Source organism: Lissotriton helveticus, chromosome 9 (assembly GCF_964261635.1).
Source record: "Lissotriton helveticus chromosome 9, aLisHel1.1, whole genome shotgun sequence".
Lineage (NCBI taxonomy): Eukaryota > Metazoa > Chordata > Amphibia > Caudata > Salamandridae > Lissotriton > Lissotriton helveticus.
Window position 1 is genome coordinate 375,213,143 of NC_136070.1, and position 25,116 is coordinate 375,238,258.

General features: G+C 44.7%; 1 protein-coding gene across 1 annotated transcript in view; it reads right to left on the reverse strand.

Moving 5' to 3' along the window:
• Positions 1-25,116, reverse strand: part of ATG2B (autophagy related 2B) — a 1,105,913-nt gene that overhangs the window by 991,472 nt on the left and 89,325 nt on the right. Inside the window, exons 3-5 of the mRNA XM_078660122.1 lie at positions 17,295-17,447; positions 15,077-15,179; positions 5,098-5,254 (exon numbers count right to left, since the gene is read on the reverse strand). Of these exons, the coding sequence (XP_078516248.1) occupies positions 5,098-5,254; positions 15,077-15,179; positions 17,295-17,447 (413 nt within the window). The remainder of the gene's footprint in view (positions 1-5,097; positions 5,255-15,076; positions 15,180-17,294; positions 17,448-25,116) is intronic.

Here is a 25,116-nt window from a genome sequence, read left to right on the forward strand (position 1 = left end):
GCGCCAGCATTCCAAGGAAACCTTTTATTAGCTCTCCCACGTCGACGTGGACGTCACAATGGCACGGCTCTGCTCGTGACTGCGTATTACGTCACCGGAGCCATAAGAAGATCTCGTCGGCGTGCTGACGTCAGTTCCACCCATTTTTTCCGTGCCTTCAAGCCGAACGGGTGGACTGACAACACAATTGGAATATACACAGTATACAATATATACACGAATATACACAATATACAGCCAAAGAGGAAAAGCTAAAGAAACACAGCATTTCCTAACAATCAACAGCATGGCAAGCAAAAGACATTGGAAAACAACGATGTCAAAGAATGAAAAACTTTAGGGTGGACAACGGGGAGGAGGGTGGGATAGTGAGGAATCCACAGAAAAAGTGTTACCAAAGGTAAGTAGCTTGTTCTTCTGATGGATACATCTGCCTGTGGATTCCTCACCTTTTGAATTGAATCCCACAGCTGTCCCGCTCCCAGAGGAGGGAGTCCACCTTCTCATATCATAAAGTCCTGCAGCACAGAACGTGCAAAATGGCCATCCCTCCTCACCTCAGAATCCAAACAATAATGCTTCGCGAAGGTGTGGAGGGAGGCCCATGTTGCAGCCATACAAATGTCCACTACAGGAACACCTTTAGCCAAAGCAGATGTGGAAGGCTTAGCTCTAGTAGAATGAGCTCTGACACCTTCAGGAGGCTCCTTCTTGGCCGGGGCTAAGCATATCTTGATGCATAGGATGATCCACCTGGATAGCGTTCTCTTGTGGACGGCTTTACCCTTGATCTTCCCAACAAAGCCAACAAAGAGCTGGTTGTCCAGTCTGAAGTCCCTGGTTCTGTCCAGGTAGAAACTGACCGCCCTCTTACGGTCCAGGCAGTGAAGCCTCCTCCTCCTTGGAAGGGGGAGGATAGAAGACAGGCAAGGTAATAGATTGCCCTAGATGGAAAGGAGTGACCACCTTAGGCAGGAAAGCAGCACTTGTCCTGAGAACCATCTTTTCTGCATGAATGGTTAAAAACAGAGGTTTAGAACTAATGGGCTGCAGCTCACTTACCCTCCGGGTGGAGGTAATAGCAATCAGAAAAACTGTCTTAAAAGAAAGAAGCCTCAACGGGCAACCATGAAGAGGCTCAAAGGGAGAACCCATCAGGAAAGTAAGCACCAGATTCAAATCCCACTGAGGCACAATGAAGGGAGGGGAAGGAAACCTACTGGTGAGGCCCTTAATGAACCTCATAACAATGGGGGACTTAAATAAAGACGGCTGGTCCGGCAAACAGAGGAAAGCTGACAAGGCTGACAATTAACCCTTTACTGTACTCACCGCACAACCCAGCTGAGCTAAGGAAAGAGATAAACCAAGTACAGAGAAATGGGCCTTCAAAGGATCAATGGACCTCTCGCCACACCACTTCACAAACTTGGACCACCTAGAGGAATAAATAGATTTGGTGAAGTGTCTTCTGGATGATAAATTAACATCCACCACATCCGGCTGTAGAGTGAAAGAACTCAGATTGTCCCGTTCAATTTTCAGGCATGAAGGTGCAGGATCTGGAGGTGGGGGTGTAGAACCTGCCCCTGTGACTGCGAGCGGAGGTTTGCCCTGAGATGGAGACGGAGCGGAGGGTGTGATGAGAAGTGAAAAAGATCTGTGTACCACACCCTTCTTGGCCAATCCGGGGTGATTAATATAACTTGGGCCAGATCCTGGCGAATCTTCCCCAGAACCCGAGGAATCAAGGGTAGGGGAGGAAACGCGTAAAGGAGTTGCCAGCTCCAATCAAAATGAAACGCGTCCCCCAACGATCCTTGCATCAGATAATGAAGACTGCAGAATGACTGGTAGTGCGCGTTATCTCGAGTGGCAATCAGGTCCACACGAGGAGATGCCCACACCCTGAAGATGCGGAGAATCACCTCTGGGTGAAGCCTCCACTCGTGGTCGGCTCAGTATTGCCGACTGAGACTGTCCGCACGCACATTTAGCACCCGGCCAGATGATTTGCAAACACACAAATCTGTTGGCCCTGAGACAAGGACCAGAGTCACAGAGCCTCTCTGCACAGACAATACAACCCTACCCCTGCCTGTTTGTTTATGTACCATATCGCGCCACTGTTGTCAGCAGTGACTTGAATTGACTGACCGCAAATGGAGGGAAGAAAGGCCTTGAGAGCCAAACATATTGCCCGCAATTCCAGAAGGTTGATGTGGAGCAACCTTTTCCTCTGCGGACCAAGGACCTTTGACCTCCAGATTCCCCAGAGGAGCACCCCACCCTAGAGTTAAGGCATCCGTGATTACTGTGGCCACCAGCGGAGGAGGTTGAAAAGGCCTTCCTTGAGACAGGTTGTCTGAAGCACTCCACCAAGACAGCTCAGCTGCAGTGTCTCTGGAGATCCTGGCCATCTCCCTGAGATCTCTGTTGTGTTGATACCACTGCCCACGGAGGCACCACTGGACTGCCCTCATATGCCAGCGTGCATGGTTGACCAACAGTATGCAGGAAGCGAACAGACAGAGCAGGCGTAGGACCGTCAGGACTGGAACAACTGCTCCATCGTGAAACAAAGGAATCATCTCCTGAATGTCGGGAATCCTCTGCGGAGGTGGCAATACTCGACACACAGTAGTGTCCAGAACTGCCCCTATGAACAGGCTGCGTTGAGAGGGCACCAGGTGAGATTTGGGTTCATTTATCGAGAAGCCCAAGTTGAACAACAGACGCGTTGTTACCGGCAAGTGACGCAGCACCATATCTGGCGACCTTGCTTTGAGCAGTCAGTCGTCTAAATAAGGGAAAACAGGAATCCCAGACATCCTAAGAAGTGCTGCCACCACCGCCAACACCTTGGTATAGACCCAAGGTGTGGAAGTAAGACTGAATGGAAGGACCGCAAACTGGTAGTGTTGAGATCCTACCATGAACTGAAGATACTTCCGATGCGACTTGAGAATAGGGATGTGGAAATATGCATCTTGCAAATCGATCGACACCATCCAGTCTTCCTGCTGCAGCGCTAGAAGAACCTGAGGGCCAGCATCTTGAATGTCTCCTGTTCAATTCAAAACCCTGAGGTCCAGGATCGGTCTCAACTAACCGTTCTTCTTGAGAATCAGGAAAAACTGGGAGTAGCATCCCTGACCCCTTTCCTGCTCTGAACCCACCTCTTTCGCACCTTTCTGCAACAAGGCTAGAACCTCCTGCTGTAAAAGCAGTAAATGGTCCTCTGAACAACATTCCTGGCGAGGAGGGTAAGGAGGTGGCAACTCTTGAAAAGTTAGGATGAACCCATTTTCCACAAGATTCAAAACCCAACGGTCTGAAGTAACCGATTTTCAATCTTGTAGAAAAAGGGACACCCGGCCCCTTACAGGACCAAGATGGGGATCTAAAGCTGCTTTCCCGCGGTACCGGCGGTGGGGGCAGGAGGGGAGGAGGAGGCGGAGGACTGAAGTTGAGCAGCTCTTCGCAGACGGCCCCTACCCTTCCCTCTGTATGACTTGTACAAAGGATCCTGCTGATTTTGCTACTGTGATTGTTGACGGCCTTGAAAGGAAGCGACCTTTCCAAAGCCTAAAAACCTTTTGTAATCAGAGGCCCTAAGATGGGACTGCAGGCCCAAGGATCTTGCAGTAGCCCTACTGTCCTTGAAACGCTTAAGGGCAGAATCCGCCTTTGCCCCAAACAGTCTTGATCCATCCAAGGGTAGGTCGAGCAAAGCAGCTTGTACATCAGGAGAGAAACCTGACGACCTAAGCCATGCATGTCACGAGTGTCTGACAGTACCTCCAAAAAGTGAACACGATCATCATAAGGCAACTTTGAAGCTACTTGCTTGACAGTATCCAATCAGTGCATGAATGTACCTCCCTAGCAAACATGGTGTTTGCAGACTTAAGAGACGTACATACTGAGGAGAACACCTTTTTGGCCAACTGTTCAAGTTTCTTCGAGTCTCTATTCCCCGGGGGAGAAGGGAAAGACCCAGCAGACTGTTTGGAACAAGAAGCCTGAATCACAAAGCTTCCTGGAAAAGGACGGGCAGAGAGAAAGGCTGTATCACCAGGAACAGGCTTGTAACGCTTAGCCATTGACCTAGAAACTGCAGGGTCAGACAAGGGGTTCTGCCACACCTCCATAATCGGCTCTGACAAGGCCTCATTAAAAGGCAGCAGAGGTTCAACAGTAGAGGAGGGGGAATGCAAAACCTAGTCAATAAATTGAACCTCACCTCAGCTGAAGGAAACTGAAGGTCCAACAAATCAGCAGCCTTCCTGATGACTGTGTGGTAAGGGGCAACATCCGGAGAAGGTAAGGCCTTTGAAGAGGAAAGCTCCCATTCAGGGGAAGTATCCAGGCCACTGGCCTCCTGCAGAACTTCGAAGTCGTCTATGGAGTCGAGGATCTCCCCTTCCTCAGGCTCCTGCTGTACTTATTTTCCTCCAGCAGTCTCTGTGCTTCCCTCCTGGATCGCTGCTGCCAGTTACAACGGTGCCGGCATCTAAGAAGGCCCCTCCGGAGCAGGCACTTGCTTCGATCGAATCCGGGATACCATCAGTCCGACGCCAGAAGGCGGCGGTGACTGAGGTATTGGAGTCGAAAACCTCGGCGCCAGATATGGATATGAAGGACCCAGAATTTGACTGAAATTTTTAGACAATTACAACACTGTGACTGTAGATATCTGGAGTACTCTCCCCTTCTGCGCAGAAATAGTCACTCTGAAGAGGAGGGCAAATTAAGAAGGTGCTGCCTACAGTCCCATTAACTTGTTCAATTATTTATGGTGTTAGTGGAAAGAGCATTATTATTGCCAGTGAAGAACCTATGGATGTTTCTATAGACAACAACGAGGTAGGTTTCCAGCAATTATGGCTTTTTTGCATTTCTGCTGGAATAACTGGTGTGAGAGAATAGAATATTCTTACCCAGGTCTGACCGCAGGTACTCTTGCCTCTTCAATATGGTAATTTTTACAGGCTTCAACTGAGTTAACTTACTCTGTGCTGCACATCTCCGAACAATATTACAATTCACAATATCAGTTACCAAGTATGTCAGCTAATATCAATAATGGCCTACCACGCGTGCAGTCGAGCACACCGGAGAAGATTTCACAGGAAATTCATCCCAGAAGAGAGAAACTCCAGAGACTTCCAGCACCTTGTGAGCAAATGCTGTAGGCTGATGTACATTAATCCCAGAGCATTCACCTGCAGCCTCATCACAGTACACGGTTCTGCAAAATAAATATATTTAGTCATGTAGGTACCATTGATGCACATCACTTAAAAGAAAAGAAAAAAATAGACTAAAAAGACATTGCTAACCTTCACTACCAAAGTAAACCCCTAAGACAGCCTCTTTCTTCCAGGCACATTTAAATTGAGCAGGGTGCTTTTACTCAATCCGAGAATTGTTCAGATTAAAACAATATTTACAGAAATAGGTTTGGAACGAGTTCATGTTTGTTTAATTCTTGGTCAATGTGAGTATGGCCTTCAGAAGTGTGGTACAGCTCTCCTTCAGCTGCCCGAGTACACAACTAGCAAATTTAATAGAAAACGTGAATAATTAGCATCTGTCCACTGTGCATGCAATGGCCTGCTTATGACAACTAAGGAGTGTCCGGAAGAATTCTTTAGAATAATCCACTTTAATGCATATCCGGCCCACAAGTTATTAACAATGTTGCCATCTAGAACAATCCCTACCTCCCTCCATGAACAATGCTGGACAGTGTACAATATACACCAAAATATATTAACTTCCAGACCACAGCAGTGTTCACTGATGTATAAGAAAAAGTAGTGCTCATAAACGTTCTCCTGTAGCCAAAGAAAACACTGAGTAACTACTACACGAAGCTCACATGTGAAAATAGCAACCACTACACCATGTTTACTCGTACAACAATAGACGTCAGAATGTTTTAGTTGGGTCAAAACCAGAAAGTAATAATGTTCTGCTTGGTCCGAGCGTTCATTGGCTGACTGTTCGCGCTCTTCATTAAGAACTGCCATGTGCTGTTAATAGTATCACCCTACTGCTGTCTTTTGATTAATAAAACTGAAAAATAAAGTTTTTAAAAAAAAAGGATTTTCTGCTTAGCATAATGTTGAGGTTCTCCATGGTGTAATGTAGGTGCTTTGTTGTGTTAAGAGAAATCACGAATGGAAAAATAAAAACAAAAATGTTAGACAGATACTAACGGTTGAAGACATTAGTTAACACAGGAAGGGAAAGAGTCAAGAGACAAAAAAAAAGTAAGACATGTAAAGGCACATACATTGGTTGTGGCCATAGTGCCACTGGAAGTCCTGTGAAGTAGCCTTGTCTAAGGTCTTCATTATCCACATACAAGTGAAGACTAGAACGGATGGCGGCTGCTTCTGGGATTTGTGAAGTATTAAACAAAGAGGTCATCACGGTTCCAAAGACAGAAACTGCCGCTTAGGCTAATGCAGCTGTTTGGTGCCTGAAAGTCAGTCTGTACTGGAGGAATACAGCAGCAATGATAAGAGGACAGCGCACCTAAAGCCCCAGTTTCATTGACAGAAAAGACTATGATCTCACAAGGGGTCTTTGAGAGGCTCGTTATGAAGCACTCTTTCAAGAACGTCAATTAAATGTGTCTCGGAAACCAAGGTGAACATAATAAAGAAGAGGCACAACCAGAACGTAGGAAGATACATTTCAGCCAGAGACTAGCAGCGATGAGTACTTTGGGGCGAACAAGGTAAGATGCACACTCTCTGGGCCTCGGGGAGCCCTCTTTTTGATGATTGCAGAGACACGAAAACTGCCATGTGGTACAGCCTAGGCCGAGGAAGGAGGAAAGGTGCCGGTTTGGGTTTGAGAGCATGAAATCGGCTTCAGGAAGTCAACATGGAACAAAGAGGTAAGAAAATGACAGGCAGTGGCGGCACAGACTTTGAAAGGCAGTAAGGGAAAGGGTTATTTGTCCTGGTGGGGAGTCCTGGGACAAAATTGAACAGTTCCGATGTGTTTTCATGATTCCTCCTATTTTGCAAGTAATGGAAAAACCGGCAACTAGAAGGAAGAAGGCCAGTCAGCGAGGCAATTCCAGCTGTACTCCCCAAAATACCACCTGCCACTAGATCAACAACTGTTCCCTCCCAATGCCTCATCTGTCGATGTGGTTGTTGTTTAGCAAGCCCACTACAGGTCCATTGGGGGCCCTGTATTGCCATAATCACACCCATACTATTCAGGTATGTACTCTCATACTTTTTAAAGAGGTTGTGCTCCCTTGCGGTTCCTCTTCTAATTACCGACAGATCGCGGAAGCGGAAGCCGCTGCAGCCGGTCTGCGGCGTGCGGAAGAGCAGCACCCACCGGGTCGGCGAGGAGGCCAGCGGCCGGTCCTGGAGCAAGCAGGAGGAGACGCTACCTGCGTGGAGGCAAGAGAACGAGTCCGCCAGCGGATCCAGGAGCTGAGCCCACTCTGCTGCCGCCTTTCACCATCATCAACGCGGACAGCAGAGCGAGGGGACTCCAACCCCCAGGAGCCTTAGCGGGGACGCGCAGTAGTGACGCGCATGTAGGCGCCCGGAGGTGCTTAAAACACCAGCGCCCCCTCCGCGTAGCGGGACGCGAGCGGGGCACAGCGCGGGCCCTCTGTGGCCCTCAGAGGCCTGAGGAGCCTGGCCTGGGCCAGAAAATCTGCCTGACTGCCATTAGCTCACGGACAGTGGGACAGTGGGACATCTGAACTGTAAGTTGGCTAACCATTCATGTTACTCACTATTGTGACCTATTAGGCTATTGACACTTTGAGACTGCCAGTTGTACTTGCCAACATTTCCTTCCGCCTCATTGCCGTGTACTCGTAGGGTCTGCCATGAATTGCCCAAAAACCAGAAGCATGGCTGCTGCAGGAGTAAAGAAACTGACTGGTACCCTCGATGATTTCATTGTCCGCACCAATGCTTTAATTGATGAAGGAATTACACTTATGGACAGAAGGGTGTCTCAAGATCTAGCCGCGGCTAGACGCTCCTCTTTAGGTCCTATTGCTCAAGCTTGTACTCCTAATAGTGTATCTGTTCCGAACAATCTAGGAAAGGTACAGAACGATGGTCTAGGCTCCCAGGAAGGCCTGGAGGCAACTCCTAATCTCTCGTTGCTAGTGGATAGTGGCCCAGCTGAAAATGAGACCAATAACCTATCCATAGCTAGTGCTTTAAATCAAAGGGGTATGAAAGAGGGGGCAATTCCTAAACAGAAGATTAATAATCAAAAGACCATTAAACCCACCACACGCAAGGGGGAAAAAGCCAACATTGGCAAGGATCAAGATCTAACTATTTTAGATTCTGCGCCTTTGAATGTGAGCAGCAATCCAGTTGCTCATACTAATGATGTTAGGGGAGGCCTCCAGGCAAACATTGGCCTACCATTAAGTCTCCCAGATGAAACTGTTTTAGATAGCAGTTTGGAGGAAATTCTGGAACTAAGCGGTGTAGTAAATAATCAAGTTAGAGGTAGTGAGGACAGTAGTAGCCTGAGCATGGCTAATAATGACCTCTTTGAAATGCTAAAGATTCTCCTCGAACCCATCGAGGTTAGGTTACGATGTTTGGAAACAGTATTAAAAAATATTCATAAAGATATTAGTGCCCCTAGCTTTAACTTGAATAATAAAGTTCCTCCTGTAAAAACTATGACGAACAGGCCACCCGTAGCTGGTAAAAGTGTTCCTACCACTAATCAACCATCAAAAATTATACCAACACCTAAAACTCCCGCCCCGATTGATAAAGTAGTGTCAGTCCCACAAACTCCCAAACTATGACAGGATAAAGATAATCCAGTAAAAAGGGAGGTGCGTAGAAATATACACTTACCCCCAAAAGCTGCACCGTACGTTGTGGTTCTCACAGGAGACCCTCAATTAGATACAAATTCAAATGAAAATAATGGGGGACTTGTAAATAAAACCATCCATTGGTTGAATGATAACTACCCTCTCCCGCCAGCTATCAGAAGTAATATTCTGATGGTTGAAAGGGCTCCATGGATTGGGTATAATAAAAAAAAGGGCACACGGCGATTGTGTGGTAATAACATTTGAGAACCCACGAACTGCCGAATACATCACATCAAGACCCCCAAGAAACCATGGTTTGTCTATTACGGCTAGGGCACTATCTTATTTTTACCCTGAGGGTGAACACCCGGACAACAGGTGGAGTTGGACCAGGGACAACCGACACCAAGGAGGTAACAAGGGTCTGGTTTCTGATAGCAACCATTATAACACACAATGGGGAGGGAGAAATGAAGATGGTTGGAATGTGGTTAAACATAGAGCGAGGCCTCCTTACTGCCATCCACAAAGCCACGATTCAGGATGGTTAGGCAATCTGCAATTCCCTCCGATCTTTCCGTGTTATAACCGGTTTGATTGTTTGGAAGCGGTGGATTGACTCCCCATGACAAAAGAAGAGGTTTTTAAGAAAACTAAACCTGTAGATTTGGGGCTTATAAATCTTTTGGGGTTTGTGGAGACACATGAAATTCATGGGGTAGATGAGATTACACAAGGGAGTCAGGGTAGTCAAACTGGAGCTATTGCAGAAGCGTTACCCATAGAAGAATATTGCAAGGTGGTTTTTTGGAATGTGGCAGGTTTAAAACAGAAAATTTCCAATCCATCCTGGGGTGATGTTATTGACGACGTGGGCATACTAGCCTTACAAGAAACTTGGACCACCGCACCAATACACCTTAATGGCTATAAAACTTATTTTACACCTGCGGTGGGGGTTGCACACGGAAGACCCAAGGGAGGATTGACTGTGTATATATCGAACCTGCTAGTTTATGATAAGATCTCCTTTTCTTCTGGATCCAGTTACTATCAGAAAATAGTGATAGACACAAGGAAGGGTCCAACGATTGTTCTTATTAATTTTTATAATAACTGTTTAAGTAGCATGATTAAGGATGTACTTGCCACTATAACTGTAGACATACAGCATGAATTTGATATAAAAAAAAAGGGTGAAGTCATGGTATTATGGGGGGGTGATTTTAATTGTACTCTGTGTAAAAAGGGTCAGAAGGGTATTTGCGGCCTGATGTTGGAACAGGATATTAACTTGACGCAATTTGAACATACCCTACTAGGTGATTCATTAAATGAGATGATTTTGAATTTTGATTTCGGGTTTACAAATGAGTTAGCCCACCACACAATGCCATTTGTTCCAACATTTGTGGGGCGGGGGGCTTCGTCTATTATTGATTTTAGCTTGTGTACACATAGCTCTGCGGGCAGATTGATTAACTCTAGTATCATGGACCTACCATTAAGTGACCACTACCCACAGGTAGTAAAAATGGAGAACCTATTTGCTGCACCCGATCATATAGTAGGTTCCAGGTATATGGCGCAGGATGTGAAGCTAGGTACTCAAAACGGTTATAGCCTTAAATGGAGTAGAGTGGTCCCGGTTGATTTTTTGTCCAAACTACTGAATAAGTGTATGAGTAGCTTTTTGATCTGTTTGAACGAGCATGCTGAGAGTAATGAAATCTTAACTCATTTTAATATTATTTCTACCACAATTAAGGAGGCGTTGTGGGTTGCAAGGAAAAACTCCCTAAAGTCTAACAGGAAATGGTTCGACAAGAAATGTACTAAAGCCTTAACAGAGCTTAGACATGCGATACACAAAAGACCACGGGATGTAACCCTAATTAGAAATTTGAGGAGGGACTATAACATAGTACTGAAGGATAGGAAGGTCTCCATAAAAAGGGAGGCTTGGGATGAATTATGTGCAGCGTCACAATCAAAGGATTCGGCAGCTTTTTGAAGGGTTATTAACACCCCCCTCATATATGAAAAAAAGGCACGCATGGAAATCGCCGTCCCAGAAGATGAGTGGGTGGCGCATTTTTCCTCCCTTTACAGGGCTGTGGAACCAGTCCTTGATACAGGCCAGGACCCTACGTTGTTAAATTTAGATACATCTAAAGTCTTGGTTGTAACCCTTCCTGAAGTTCTTGCGAGCTTGAAGGCAACCAAGGGGGGTAAGGCGGCTGGACCAGATGGTATACCAGCAGACCTCTATAAGGCCAACACCGAATTATGGGGGCCACTGCTAGTCCAGCTTTTTAATGTTGCTTTGGCAAAAGGTTTAGTTCCTACCTGGTTTACATCGATTATAGTCCCAATCTTCAAGAAAGGTGACAGGCAGAATTGCACGTGTTGCAGGCCAATTTCTTTATTGGACTCTTCTATAAAAATTTTGGGGAGAGTGGTTTTAGATAAGCTGCAAATCTGGGCAGAAGATAATGGGGTGCTAAGTGATTTTCAATTTGGGTTCCAAAGGGGTTTAGGGACTATAGAGCAAGGACTGAATTTGTTTATCTTGCAACAGAAGTATATAAGGGTTAAAAAACAACGTCTATACCTCACTTTTGTTGACTTATCGTCAGCTTTTGATTGTGTGTCACACAATAAATTGTGGGCAATTATGGTTGAATTGGGGGTAGACAATGCTATTATATGCTTCTTGAGAGATCTATATTCCGGGGCCACTGCAAGTGTCCGTCATGGGAAAGATGGAGAATGTAGTAGACAATTTGGGATTGGTCGGGGTGTACGCCAAGGGTGCGTTTTAGCCCCCTTTTTATTTTTGCTATATATAAATGGCTTGGAGAAACGTCTTGTGCAGGAGGGTAGGGACATGCCTATGGTGGGTGGGAGGCCTGTCCCTGCCCTGATGTACGCTGACGACGCTGTTTTGATGGCACGAACCCCAATGGCACTACAAATTTTGGTTACATCTTTTAATAGCTTCATGCTTGGCTTAGACTTGAAAATTAACTGCTCCAAAACTCTATCTATGTATTGTGGGTCAAGAACAAGCAAGCATCTGAAGCCAATTTTTATAAATTCCAATCCCTTAGAAAATACCTCCATCTTCCCATATCTGGGAATTTTGTTTCATGAAAGTGGCTCATGGACTAGTGCAATTTATGCTAGATCTCTGTTGTTTTCCAAAACTATCATGGCCCTACAATGTTTTATGAAAAAATTAGGGAAAAAAACCCATAAAGGAAATTTTAACTATTTATAAGGCAACCTGTTTAGCGGTAGCCACCTATGGATCAGGTTTGTGGGGTTACTCAAATATTAGTTCAATTCAAACTATGGAAAATAAATTTCTACGTTACATCTTGTCCGTGCCTGAAAGTACTGCAACCATGATATGCCATGCTGAATTGGGAGAATTTGTCCTGGTGGGGAGTCCTGGGACAAAATTGAACAGTTCCGATGTGTTTTCATGATTCCTCCTATTTTGCAAGTAATGGAAAAACCGGCAACTAGAAGGAAGAAGGCCAGTCAGCGAGGCAATTCCAGCTGTACTCCCCAAAATACCACCTGCCACTAGATCAACAACTGTTCCCTCCCAATGCCTCATCTGTCGATGTGGTTGTTGTTTAGCAAGCCCACTACAGGTCCATTGGGGGCCCTGTATTGCCATAATCACACCCATACTATTCAGGTATGTACTCTCATACTTTTCAAAGAGGTTGTGCTCCCTTGCGGTTCCTCTTCTAATTACATGATTAAGAACTCCAGTGAAAAACTTGCAGATATTTAAACATATGTTGTCCTCTAATTCCATATATTTTCCATACATTGTTGTAAAGACATGGGCCTGATTTAGATCTTGGCAGATATGGTCCCACCATCCCTTTTTCGGAGGTTTCACCTCTCGCCTATTTGGCTGTCCGCCCGCTCTATTTATATGTTAGCGGGTCCATGGACGAAAGACTGCCCGAGTGCCCCAGACTGCTAAGAATTTTCAACCGAATTGACGGCGTCATAGGCAGAAGTAGCTGTTGGCAGGAGTCCAGCCAAGATTACCGCCGGGCCAATCACAATGTGCCTTTCCATCAAGGAAACTGTGGCAGAGGTACCTCCAACTTTGTGTGTGTGTGGATTGTGGAATCGAAGAAAATGAGGTAGAAACATACCTTTTTTCTGTTACCCACTTCCGTTTCCGTCTTGAACCCCACTGTCCAGGTCCTCCCAATACTGCTACAACATGACCACAATGCTAATCAACTCCACTGTCACCTGGATCTAAGGTAAGCTTCTTTTACACTTCTCTTACTGTGAATAGTGTGTTGACAATTCCTTTAGTCTTGTGTATTTTTACATTGCTCTTACATACATTTTTTGTATGTGTAATGCATTAAGTGTACATTTTACAACTTATCAAGGTAAAATGAACACACCTGTATTGACACATAAACAAATCTATGTTATTGTGGTGGTTGTATGTGTTGTGGTGCCTGTGTGTGTGTGTTGTTTGTGTGCTATGCAATATGGAGGAAAAGGAGTGTAACACATTACCTGCATATATTGTCGAAGCTAACACAACATAAATGTGTACGGACACATAAATCAGTAGTACTTACCAGTCTCCACTCCATCAGCAAACTGCCACTAGGACAACACCAGCACAATGGGGACATCTAAATAAGCTCAGTGCAAACCTGCTGACCTGACGGCAATGGAGTACTGTTATCCAACAGAGGAGGTCGCCCCTTCAACAACAGTGCGCCACTCACGCAATGGGAAAGAGTCTGTAGATTCAGACGGCGATTCAGCCAGCACACATCTCAATACGGCAGGCAGAATACATTCAGCTTGGCAGAGTCCTTGGATACTCCGCTGCGAAGGGAAGACGAGAGTCCTGCCAAGATCTTATTCAGGCCTATAATCCAATTCTTCACAAACCTGCCTGGGTATCAGGGGATTCCTCCTTCCAGTTGTCCATGACAGCCCAGGGTCCAGCAGTGCAGAGCAAAAAAACACCAACTAAGAGAGTCTCCCCCTTGTGCAAGAGTTTTTAAAGAACAGAAGACTGGAGTCACTAGTCCAATCTACTGTAGGAGCTTCAGCTCCACTCCTTGCTGACATCACCGCCAGGGACTTTCACACCAAGTCTTCAATGGGGAGCCCTCTCTTGTATTGGCTTCAGAGGTCTGGACTTGGGCAGGCCAATCCCTGGTATGTGACAGCTGACTGACTGATGCAGATATAGTTCAGACCCCAACCTTTACTCCTCAGGAGCGGAGTGAAGCACTGTTATTTGCTCCCTTTGTGTGGGGAAGCTGTTGTTCCTGCTGCGGAAGACAAATGTAATTAACCTGGCACAGCAGGGTGGCGAAAGGCCTGGTCTTTGATTCTATGCTGAGCCAGAGAAATAAGACAATTGTGGATGACCCATAAGTTGTAAAGATATATTTTTGGAACTTGCAGATTTGATTTTCTCACGCAGGTTACAACCTGTTTTGATCTGTTAATAGACTTTTTGGGCGAAGGAGACGCAAATTTACACTCTAATATTTTATTGATTTTCCCCTTACATGTATAATAAAGTGTCACTACTGACAAAACAGTAAATCATACTGACTTTCCCTATGAGTGTACACTATTATTCTAAGGCCTAGGGTCAAGAATGCTAGCTAAAAAAAAGATACAAGATGACAATAGCTATTGTGAAATAACCCTTGTTTTCCCAAGTGAAAATGTGGACTACTTTTTCAAAGAATGGGCAATTTTCTAGGAGCTTTAGGTTATTGTAATTTTCCAATAAATATGTGAAGAAGCTAGACATATAAGGAAGAGAATTCTGTGCAAGTACTCTTGTAAATGGGTACTAGAATATAGGATGAATGACATCTTGCAACTGAAATCGCCGAAAACATATTCTTTAAAAATAATGTAATACCAGAACAGAAATATTAGAAGTGAAAACATGAATAAAATAATATACGTGTTCTTGAGGTTGATAACAAATGTTTATTATTACCAAACTCAATGGTACTGACTTTATCCACCCTTGAAGTACAATTACCTAAAAAGCACTGCCGCGACTCAAACATGTGACCAGACTGTTAAACACATATTCATTCATCCAGTACACCACCACACTGGCCAAATAAAATCTGCAAAAAGACAATAAAAATACAGTTTTCGTATTATTTGGTCAGAAACCCAACATACCTGCTTATTCGTATTTCCATAGCAGTTCCTGTTTTAGAGTTTTCAGGAACATGTTCTATTCTCAGAACCGTGTCTATAAATGTGACTTTGACACTTCTAAGAACTAAGAAGAGAAAAACAACATAATACAAAAGATATTTAGCAAACACCAGTAGAAAAATAACTTCTCAAACTACAGTAATGTGAATGTGGTCTCTTACCGGCAAATTATAAAGACTGTCCATGCAATGTAACTCAAGGAAACATCAAACGGTAACTAATGGCTACCAACTGTTAATATAATTTAAAGGCATACGCGTTACTGTTCAGCTTTGTTTTTTTAGGAGATTTATTCAGTTTAGACTAAATTTGTATTGTGTTTAACTGGTTCTCAGAATTAGACTTGCATTGTTGAGACATACTTAAGTTTCTCTCATTCACTTTCAGGTTTTGTTTTCATATATAATGATTTTTATTTTAACTTTACTTTGGGCCCTTATTATCTGCTGGAAAGCTGCCCATTTGGCAGGACAACGAGAAAGAATGAGAAGTGGAGGCAAAGGCATGTAGAGGGATAGTAATGAGCAGTCAAGGCCAATCCATCAAGACACTGGGGTCAACACCATGTGATTACTTGCGAGTCAGTGGAGATGCACTAACTTGGTTCTTCTTCCGTCTGTCTGAGTGAACATTTCAGGTTGCTTCCCCTCCATAAAGGTCTCATTCACACACTTGCGCCATAGTGTCCCCCAGGGCTCCTCACTTAGCCCCACTCTAGTTAACATTTATATTCAATCATTGGCTCAGGTTATAAAAGTCCTGGGGCTCACGTTGGTGTCCTATGGTGATGATACCCAGCTTGTGATCTCTCTTTCCAACCAACCTACTTTGGATCTGGCTAAATTCCGGAGCAGCGTGATGGCTGTTGCAGAGTGGATGGCGGCCAACTGAATTCAAGTAAATCTGAAATCCTTCTTTTAGGAAGAGATATCCACCATTGGGGCGACCATTGGTGGCCCTTTTCTTTAGGACTCCCTCCGCAGCCCAAGGCGGCGGTAAAACAATCTAAGTGTCTGGGTCGACAATGCTTTGACTTTCAAAGCCCAGGCGAAATAGGTGGTAGGTATGTATTTTGGACTTCTACGTGGGCTCAAACCTATACTTGGATTCTTTGACTCCCACACCTGACAGGTTATTATTCAGTCTACTACTCTTTCTGGGTTGGACTTTTGTAATATGTTGTACCTAGGATCGAACAAGACAGTGATAAGACGACTCCAGTTGGCCCAAATGCTGCAGCAAGGGTGCTATCCTCGCTTCCAAAGTTTTGTCCGGTCTCTAGTTTCATCCATAGGTTGCATTGGCTCCTTGTGGACAAGAGTGTCCACTTTAAGGTCCTGTGCACAGCCCATAAAATCCTAGCCTCTCAGGGCTCCCATTCTATCTAATTTGCTCCTTCCATACCTGCCCTCGCGGGTCCTGCATTCAGCTAATCTCAATTTGGCTTGTGTCCCACATGTTAAAGAGGAGGTCACACTTTCCGTGCCAAAGCACCTGCTCTCTGGAACGCACTTCCTCTGTCTATCAGAACCACTGGGCATTCAGGAAAGCCCTGAAGACCTAGCTGTTCTCTGTTTAAATGCTCCTGTGGTCCTCTGTGCTTGTCTTTTTACAGCTGTCTTTTCTTGAGACTGGCACTGGGATGCCCCGTTGCTGGGGAAGCCATGTGTTTTATAAATACTTTAACATAACATATGAAATGTGGCTATCTGCGGAGGGTGCAGGGATGGGCTCAGATGTTTTTGAGGTTTTAATAAGAGTTTTTGTTCAACTTATCTGTTTACCCTTGGATACAAAATGGCAGGGTCCTTGTATTAGTGCTGAATAACATTCTATCTGCTACATGTGTACCACTCTTTTCTGCTATGGAACTGCAGTGTGGGAGAAAGCATGGTAGGCCAAATAGATTAACACTGATGTGTGTCCTTGGATGGTCTAGTACCTGCACACCTTCATCTAATCAGACTAAACTTAATTGTTTCCTTGGATTTAGCTGGCCTACTGCTACCTGCTCCAGGCAGTGGGATTCATTTTGTATACATCCAAAATGATCTGAGATTCATACAATAACTTCTGACCACGTTTCAAAAAGGTGAACATGAATGCAAAGGAAATAACATTCTAAAAAGGGCAGTCTTATCTAGCAACAAAGGTGGAAAATCATAGTCTAAAATTATACCTGTTTCTATAGTTTCTGCAAACTTTTCAAGTCCCTCGAAGGGTTGAGAGGACTCTCCTTGCTCATCTGTTAGTTTCTGGCTCAGACACTCCTTTGCGAGCTGCATACTGCTAGCCATGAAACTTGACCAATACATAGGTTCAGAACCGGAGGCTAAGGAACACAAAAACAAAAAATAGAGAAGAAATCAAAAGTACACATACAAAATAAATAGACTGCTACATTAAGTTAGCAAGTAAAAGAAAACCAATTTGGACATAAACGTAACAGAACTACATGATAGCGTCTATATGCGTCAAATGTTCCAACAACTTTATGCGTCTTTATGTTTTATAATCACATTTCTAAATACAGACAGAACAAAAAGAAAGAAACGGTTTACATGTTACTAAGCTATGTAAGAATCTGCATGTACCCACACCGAGTTCTATGTCAATTTACAAACAAACTGTACAATATATGCTGGCTTTGGGGAGCAGGTAAAAGGCAAGCTAGTCGATGTAAGTCCATATGGGATCAGAGGATACAGGGTAGAATTTTATTTGCTAAGATCTTCTTTAAGTCTGTATCGCCACTCACAAGACCTTAAATATGAGGTACTAGCTCCTAGCATCTTTTGGGGGCAGCTAAGGGAGTGCAATCATCTGCCTAATGTTGACTGGCTTGATAAAAAGCCTTTGAAACGCCCTTTAAATAACCTCTGCTGGATCTTTTTAAGTTTTGTTTCAACTATATGTGAGGCTGTTATGAGTTTTTGCTGCTCTTCCCTTTGACCCAATGGATGGAAAGATTAAATTGCCCCGCAGCCATCTCTTATAGACACTCTTTAACATCTTGCCTTGGAATAGGAAATACTCCTTGTGGATCTCTCCTAAACAAATACCAGTAAAAAAAGACAAGTTTGCTTGTCAGTCACTTAAATATCAAGCAAAATCCTTCAATTAAGGGTATCACTTGTAGGGTCGTCACCTTTCCAGAGAAAAATACCTGCCATTTTTTCAGGACTTCTGATTCCAAGAGGTCCACGAGTTGTCTCCTTAACAAGATTTTATTTAAACGAGATGATTATTTTAATCTCTTATGTTAAAATGTTATTTTCCATAGTAAATACAACTCAACTCACTTTCAAATTCTCAAAGATCTTAATGTTATTTATTGAGAATATTTTGGCTACTAGGCAGGAAAGAGGCACTACCATATTCTTTTAGGTCGGCATTGTCTGAATAACAGAGTCGTTTCTCTGCTTTATTGGTTTTTACACAATATAGTCAGATGAGGGTTTCATTCATTTGAGGCTGGAAGTAACAAAAAGGAAATTTGTGTACATGAAGGACTAAAGTGCTAGACAAGTTCATCGTCACAGCTGAATCAAAGCGGAGATACATTGAAGTGGGAAGATGAAGAGGTTGTCACAACTAGAAGAGAATGATATCCAACTTTGGGAACAGTTCTTCAACGTAGATAGCTATCATGAGAGCTAAAGGACCATAGTGATTCTTTCAAGACACATTGCGTGTAAAGGACAACCCTTTAAGCAGCAAAATATTCAGGCAAAACTCTATATCGGTAAAAGGGAGGTGTTGGGCCCCTTCAGGGGAGACAGTTGCATATGCAGTGCCCATTGTGCAAAAACAAACATTCAGAAGAAGAGATGGGTATGTGATTTCCTGGTCCACAAAGAGCAATTAAGATGGGCCTCAAGCCTTCTGTCCTGATCTTCAGGAAGGGCATTGCTGAAAAGGGAAAGTGCACACAAGAGATTTTGAGCTCCTGGAAAAAAGGAAATCAATCACCCAGGTCGTCTGAGGCTAATCCCTGGAACAATCAAGAAGAAGGAGAGCATGGTGGTGTTGCCGAGCAGGTTAACAAAAATGTTTCCCGATCCAGAATAAATGTCTTTCCTGTGGATAATTCTGAAAAGGTCCATCTGAAATTCTCTATGCCATGAATATGTGGAGCCAGAATACAGAGCAGATGTCCTTTTCTCATAGGACAACCACTAGGCTATCTTTTAAGAACCAGCAAACTCAACAATTTCCACCAGTCAACAACAATACCTCCCTACAACTCACAGTTGTCGAAGCACTCTTCCTTTGACATCAGAAGGGAAGTAGGGACATAGAAATAGAGAGACATCACTAAAACTTGAATACTCACAACAACAGCAGCTATCATTTGAGTGTACCTGCTAAATATTCAGCATAGTTGTGTTTTCCCTCATGGCCCTCTATCCTTAAATGACACCCTAAACTTGCAACACTCCTGGGAAGGACACCATTCCAGTTACTCAGCACAAGATGCCCCAAGGGAGTACAACCCCGCTCTTCTGTGAAGTCCAAGCTCTGAATGGTGAAAACCCCTTGCCATCAAATGAACAAGATTTGGACAATGAACCAAATGGTCCAAGTCATCCCAATCTCACAAGCAAGCTCATTTATTCAGGGGAGTGAAAGCAGGAGCCCTGGCCATGCAACTAATGCCACCATCACAATCCATGAAAGAGGAACTCAGGCCCCTACCAACATATTGCAACAGTAAAGCTTTACAAAACCTCAAATACCCCCTCCCACCATCAATTAAGATGTCACTGCAACACTGCAGGTTCTATAAAGGGTAGGTTGGCTGTGCACTTGTTTAGAGAACTCCTGGACAGCAATAAAAACAGTCAAAAGTATTTGATAGTTGGAGATGGGATCACTCCTTAAGAGAGACCAATGACCTTGCATGGAGGCAATTGCCACAGTCACACCTCAACCCATCAGGCCAGAACCCATGTTCAATAGGACAGACTCTGGAGGATCCAGTAATACATGTATAAGGAGGTTGGACACCACCAGCCACCAGCGAAGCTTTGAGTAAGATACTGTGTCATAGAAACCCTGATCCTACAAAGAGTCCAGCGGCCAGTGTACAAATACCTGAAACACCAAAGATTTCAGGTGTTCTCTGGCACAGGAGATGACAAAACACACAGGAGGCAATATCCTCCTTGCATCTGGAGGAGTGAATTCGCTGGGGCCATTAATCAAGCCAGGACTGGAGCTTCTCAAATCTTCCCAAAACGGTATCTAAAAGTACTGTTAGACCTATCAGCTGTTATGTCATACTGAACTTGTTCTTGTTCACATCCACCCAGAAACCTGAAATAAATTAGCTCTCTATCCTGAAATCAGTGCTAAATGGATACCAACTTCTTTTTTTTGATAAACAAATAGGGATACTAACTTAATCAGTCGCTAAAATAAGGTGGGACAAGGACTGACAATAACTTAAAAGGGTCAACAACGTGACTAATATTATTGTGTGGTGGGCTGGCCCCACGTGTTCAGGAGACATAGAAGACGTAGCAGAGTTGAGTTTGATGTGATTTATTAAGTCCATAAGTAGAAATTACAGTAAGCCCCACCAGGAGCAGCCAGCTAGCTGCTCAGCCCATCTTCCAGCTGACAGCACTCACACATCAGGCACCCAAACATTCCACTCATGTCAACATTCTACATAGAACACTCACACTGGCTGAGCAGCTATGGACAGGGTGAAAGAGAACATTACAACAGAACATGAGAATACTACATATCCTCTCCCTTTTATATTGAAAAAGAAATAGAACACCATTAAAATGAAAACAACTATACAAAGCAATTTACAAATTATGAAAACGGTCCATAAACCCTGGGATGAATGGTAAAACCACATCACGAGAGGGAAAACAGACAAACAAAGGAGGAAAGAAGGATGAAAGAATAATGAAAACGGTCCATGAACCCTGGGATGAATGGTAAAACCACATCACGAGAGGGAAAACAGACAAACAAAGGAGGAAAGAAGGATGAAAGAATAATGAAAAAGGTCCATAAACCCTGGGATGAATGGTAAAACCACATCACGAGAGGTAAAACAGACAAACAAAGGAGGAAAGAAGGATGAAAGAATTGAAACACATACTAACACCATCCTCCTCCTTTAATAGTGAACAAAGAAAAAGTATATAGCGTAAGAAGAGCTCACATACAACAAGTGAGCAAGAAACACGTGAAAAGAGTAAAGGGAAAAATGTACCCCAAGACTCCACACAATGGATGGATGACATCCAAAGAAGTGCTCCTCAACTATGGAGACTGTGGCCAAAGCGCCACCCCTCATGTAAGGGACCATGCTAAGATGGGGCAAACCCATAAGCTAAGCAGTGTAGAGACTAATGTTGCATGGGACTGGCACCCATGAACATGTGCAACAAAAGAAAGCAACACAGGTGCAGCACGGTGTGACAAACGCACACATTATGTCGACGTGAAGTACAAGGTGACTTACACACACAACATAATGACGTAAAAGTACAGGGTGAGGCGCGAGCGACTTACACACTCAACATGAGAACATGAAGCGCGGGGCAGCTTACACACTAAACCCAGCAAGGTGATGCGCAAGGCGGCTTACACACTGGTAACAACAAGGTGATGAGCAGGGCGACTTACACACAAACACTACAACATGACGTTAAAACGTGTAAGTGGGACTAACACCTAAAACACACATCCAAAAGAAAAGATGTACATCAAACCGGCCGGGCCCAGGGTCCATAACCCCTGTAGGAAACTCCAATATTGTTCACTCCTACACGCCCGAGCTGCTACTTGCCTTGCGACCCCCTGCCAAACACAACTGTGCAATTTTACCCAACGACAGGCACAACCCTATCGCATGCCCTGCACGTCCCGCAGCTCTGTCGGCCCGGAAGCAATGGCCGTAAGTCGGCACCCACATGGCTTCTTGGTAGCCTGAACTGTAGGTCACTCACCAAACATAAAAGAGACATATTTGACCTCCTGTCTGACGATACACTAGATGCCCTTTTTCTCACTGAGACATGGTTACATGCTAGCTCTGGCCCAGACATCGCTGAAGCCCTACCTTCTAACTATGCCATCATCCGTTATGACCGAACCACTGGTATTGGAGGTGGGATAGCAGTTATCTTCAAAAAAACGCTGCAATGTACTTTGGAACCCATTCCCTTAACCACCTGTGAGATGGCCCTTTTCAAACTCCAACTTCACCCGAACTTCACCCTCACGGGTCTCCTGATTTACCGTCCACCTGGCCCCATACAACCTTGGGCCACCCAACTAGTGGACTGGACTGCATCAGTTAGGGTAAACTACAACAACCTATCTATCGTTGGCGACCTGAATATTCACTTCAACGACCCAACAAACAAACCAGGAAACAATTTAGTTCATGACCTGGCCTCCATGAACCTTACCTTAAGGAACTCTGGCTCAACACACAAAGGGGGCAACCTCCTGGACCCTATTTTTTCCAGCCTTCCCCTGTTACACTGCCAGCCTGCTCTACCCTTAGACTGGTCAGACCACTTCTTAATAAAATTCAATGTGGACGACCAAACGACTCACAACCCTCTGTGCGGGACAAACAAGTCCTTCACATGAAATTGGAAGAAATTGGACATAAACTACCTTGCGTCCGTCCTGATCTCTGCTCCTCTGGACGAAATATTTGACACCGAAGACATAGAGGTCGTAGCCGCCAAGACTAACAAATGGCTCCTAAGTGCCCTAGGCATCTGCCTTCCCCAGGCTCACAAAAAATCCACCCCTCACAATTCACCAGCGTTATGGTATAATGAACAACTGAAGGTCACTAAATCCAAATGCAAATGCTTGGAACGCCTCTGGAGGAAAGATTACTCCCCGGTTGCCAGCTTGAACTATAGAAACGAGCTCAAGCTTTATCATAGAGCCTGTAACACAGCCAGAGCCAACTACGTAGCCAAATCTATCTCAGAAGCTACAAATAAATCCAAACCTCTTTTTAACCTTGTAAAAAAATTAGCAGGCTCTAATACAACAGCCAAACCTCTTCCTCTGAACAGTTTCCAGTGTGAAGAGCTAGCGAAATTTTTCACAACGAAGATAGAGACTATCTACCAGGATATACTAAAACAGCACCAGGTTCAAACTATAAGGGTGCAAGACCCCGGCCCTAACACAGAGGACATCTCCCATCAACCTCATCTGTCCTATGAGCCATTAACATCATGGCCCGGGATCGACACTCAGGGTCTGCGAGATATCCTAGGGAAAGTTAAATCTGGTTCGCCCACTGACCCCCTCCCTATCCCAATACTCAGACTCCTGGACACCCCACTACTCGCCGTGATATGTCAAACTTTGAACCTATCCCTTTCCACAGCGAAGGTCCCGGCACCTTGGAAACATGCTATGGTTTCACCTCTTCTCAAAAAACCATCGGCTGATCCGAAAATCATGGCTAACTTCCGTCCTATATCCCTTCTGCCCGTCTTCTCCAAAATTTTAGAGAAACATGTCCACGAACATCTCGCAAGGTTTGCGGAGGCAAACGATATTCTGCACCCCTCCCAATCGGGTTTCCGCCCCGGATTCTCGACGGAGACAACACTACTCGGAGTAATGGAAAATCTCCGCCTCCTGGTTGATAAAGGGGACTCAGCTGCACTGATTTTACTCGACCTCAGCGCAGCGTTTGACACCATCTCCCACAATATACTGCTTGCCTCACTCTCCAACATGGGCATTAGAGGAAAGGCACTTGATCGGATTGCATCCTTCCTGTCAATGAGGACATTTCAAATCTCCTCCAGCACCGCGGCATCCAACGTCCATCTCTCCCCCTATGGAGTGCCACAAGGATCGGTGTTAAGCCCCCTGCTTTTTAACCTTTATGTAACCCCGCTCGCCCAGATCGCTGAAACAGCGGGTCTCAAAATGTTCACATACGCCGACGATTCACAAATCGATTTCTCCCTCTCTAACAATGACCTTGACTCCCCCTCCTGCCTGCAGATTGACCTCAGGAACATCGCCACTTGGATGAGCACTAATATGCTTAAACTTAACGGCAGCAAAACAGAGGTCCTAATAGTGGGCCCCAACACGAACCTCTGGAATCCAAGACATTGGCCATCTGAAATGGGCCCCCTACCAACTCCGTCACAACAAGTCCGTAATCTTGGCATTACCATCGACAAGGGACTAACCATGGAACCCCAGGTCAACAACCTCACAGCTACCTGTTTTACAATTCTGAGATGGCTCAGAAAAATCCTTTGGATGCTCCCGGACGACACACAAAAGACTGTGATCAACGCACTGATCACTTCCCGTTTAGACTACGGGAATGTCCTTTACTTAGGGGCATCACAGGCAGTCATGCGACGCCTCCAATTGGTACAAAACGCTGCAGCCAGACTGCTATGCAAATGCCATAGGAGAGAACGTATGTCCGGTCACCTTAAAGCGCTCCACTGGCTAAGAGTCGAAAATAGGGTCAAGTTCAAATCCCTTAGTCTCATGCATAGAATAAAATGGGGAAATGCACCCAAATACCTTCAAACCCTATTGCATACCTCCACGCCGGCCCGTTGCTTGCGATCCTCCACCCAAGGCCTTTTCTGTGTTCCCAAAACATGCCGAGCAAGGATGGGAGGCCGATCCTTCGCCCTTCTAGGTCCCAAGCTCTGGAACTCCCTCCCACAACCTCACCGCTTAGAAACTCGCTACAGTCATTTCCGTAAAGCCATCAAGACCTGGCTATTTAACCAGTAGCTTGCCCCGGTCTCTTCCTTGAGACTTCTTCCTCCCTCTTGGTTCAGTATCTTCTAGCGCCGGGAAACCCTTTTTGGGTAGCTGTCGCGCTCAATAAGCTCAATAAATAAATACATAAATAAATAAATCCCAGTGTAAGGGATGACGTAAAACAAGATATGTCCAACAACATGGAGTGTAACAGCTAGTGTCACATGGGACTAACACCCATACCT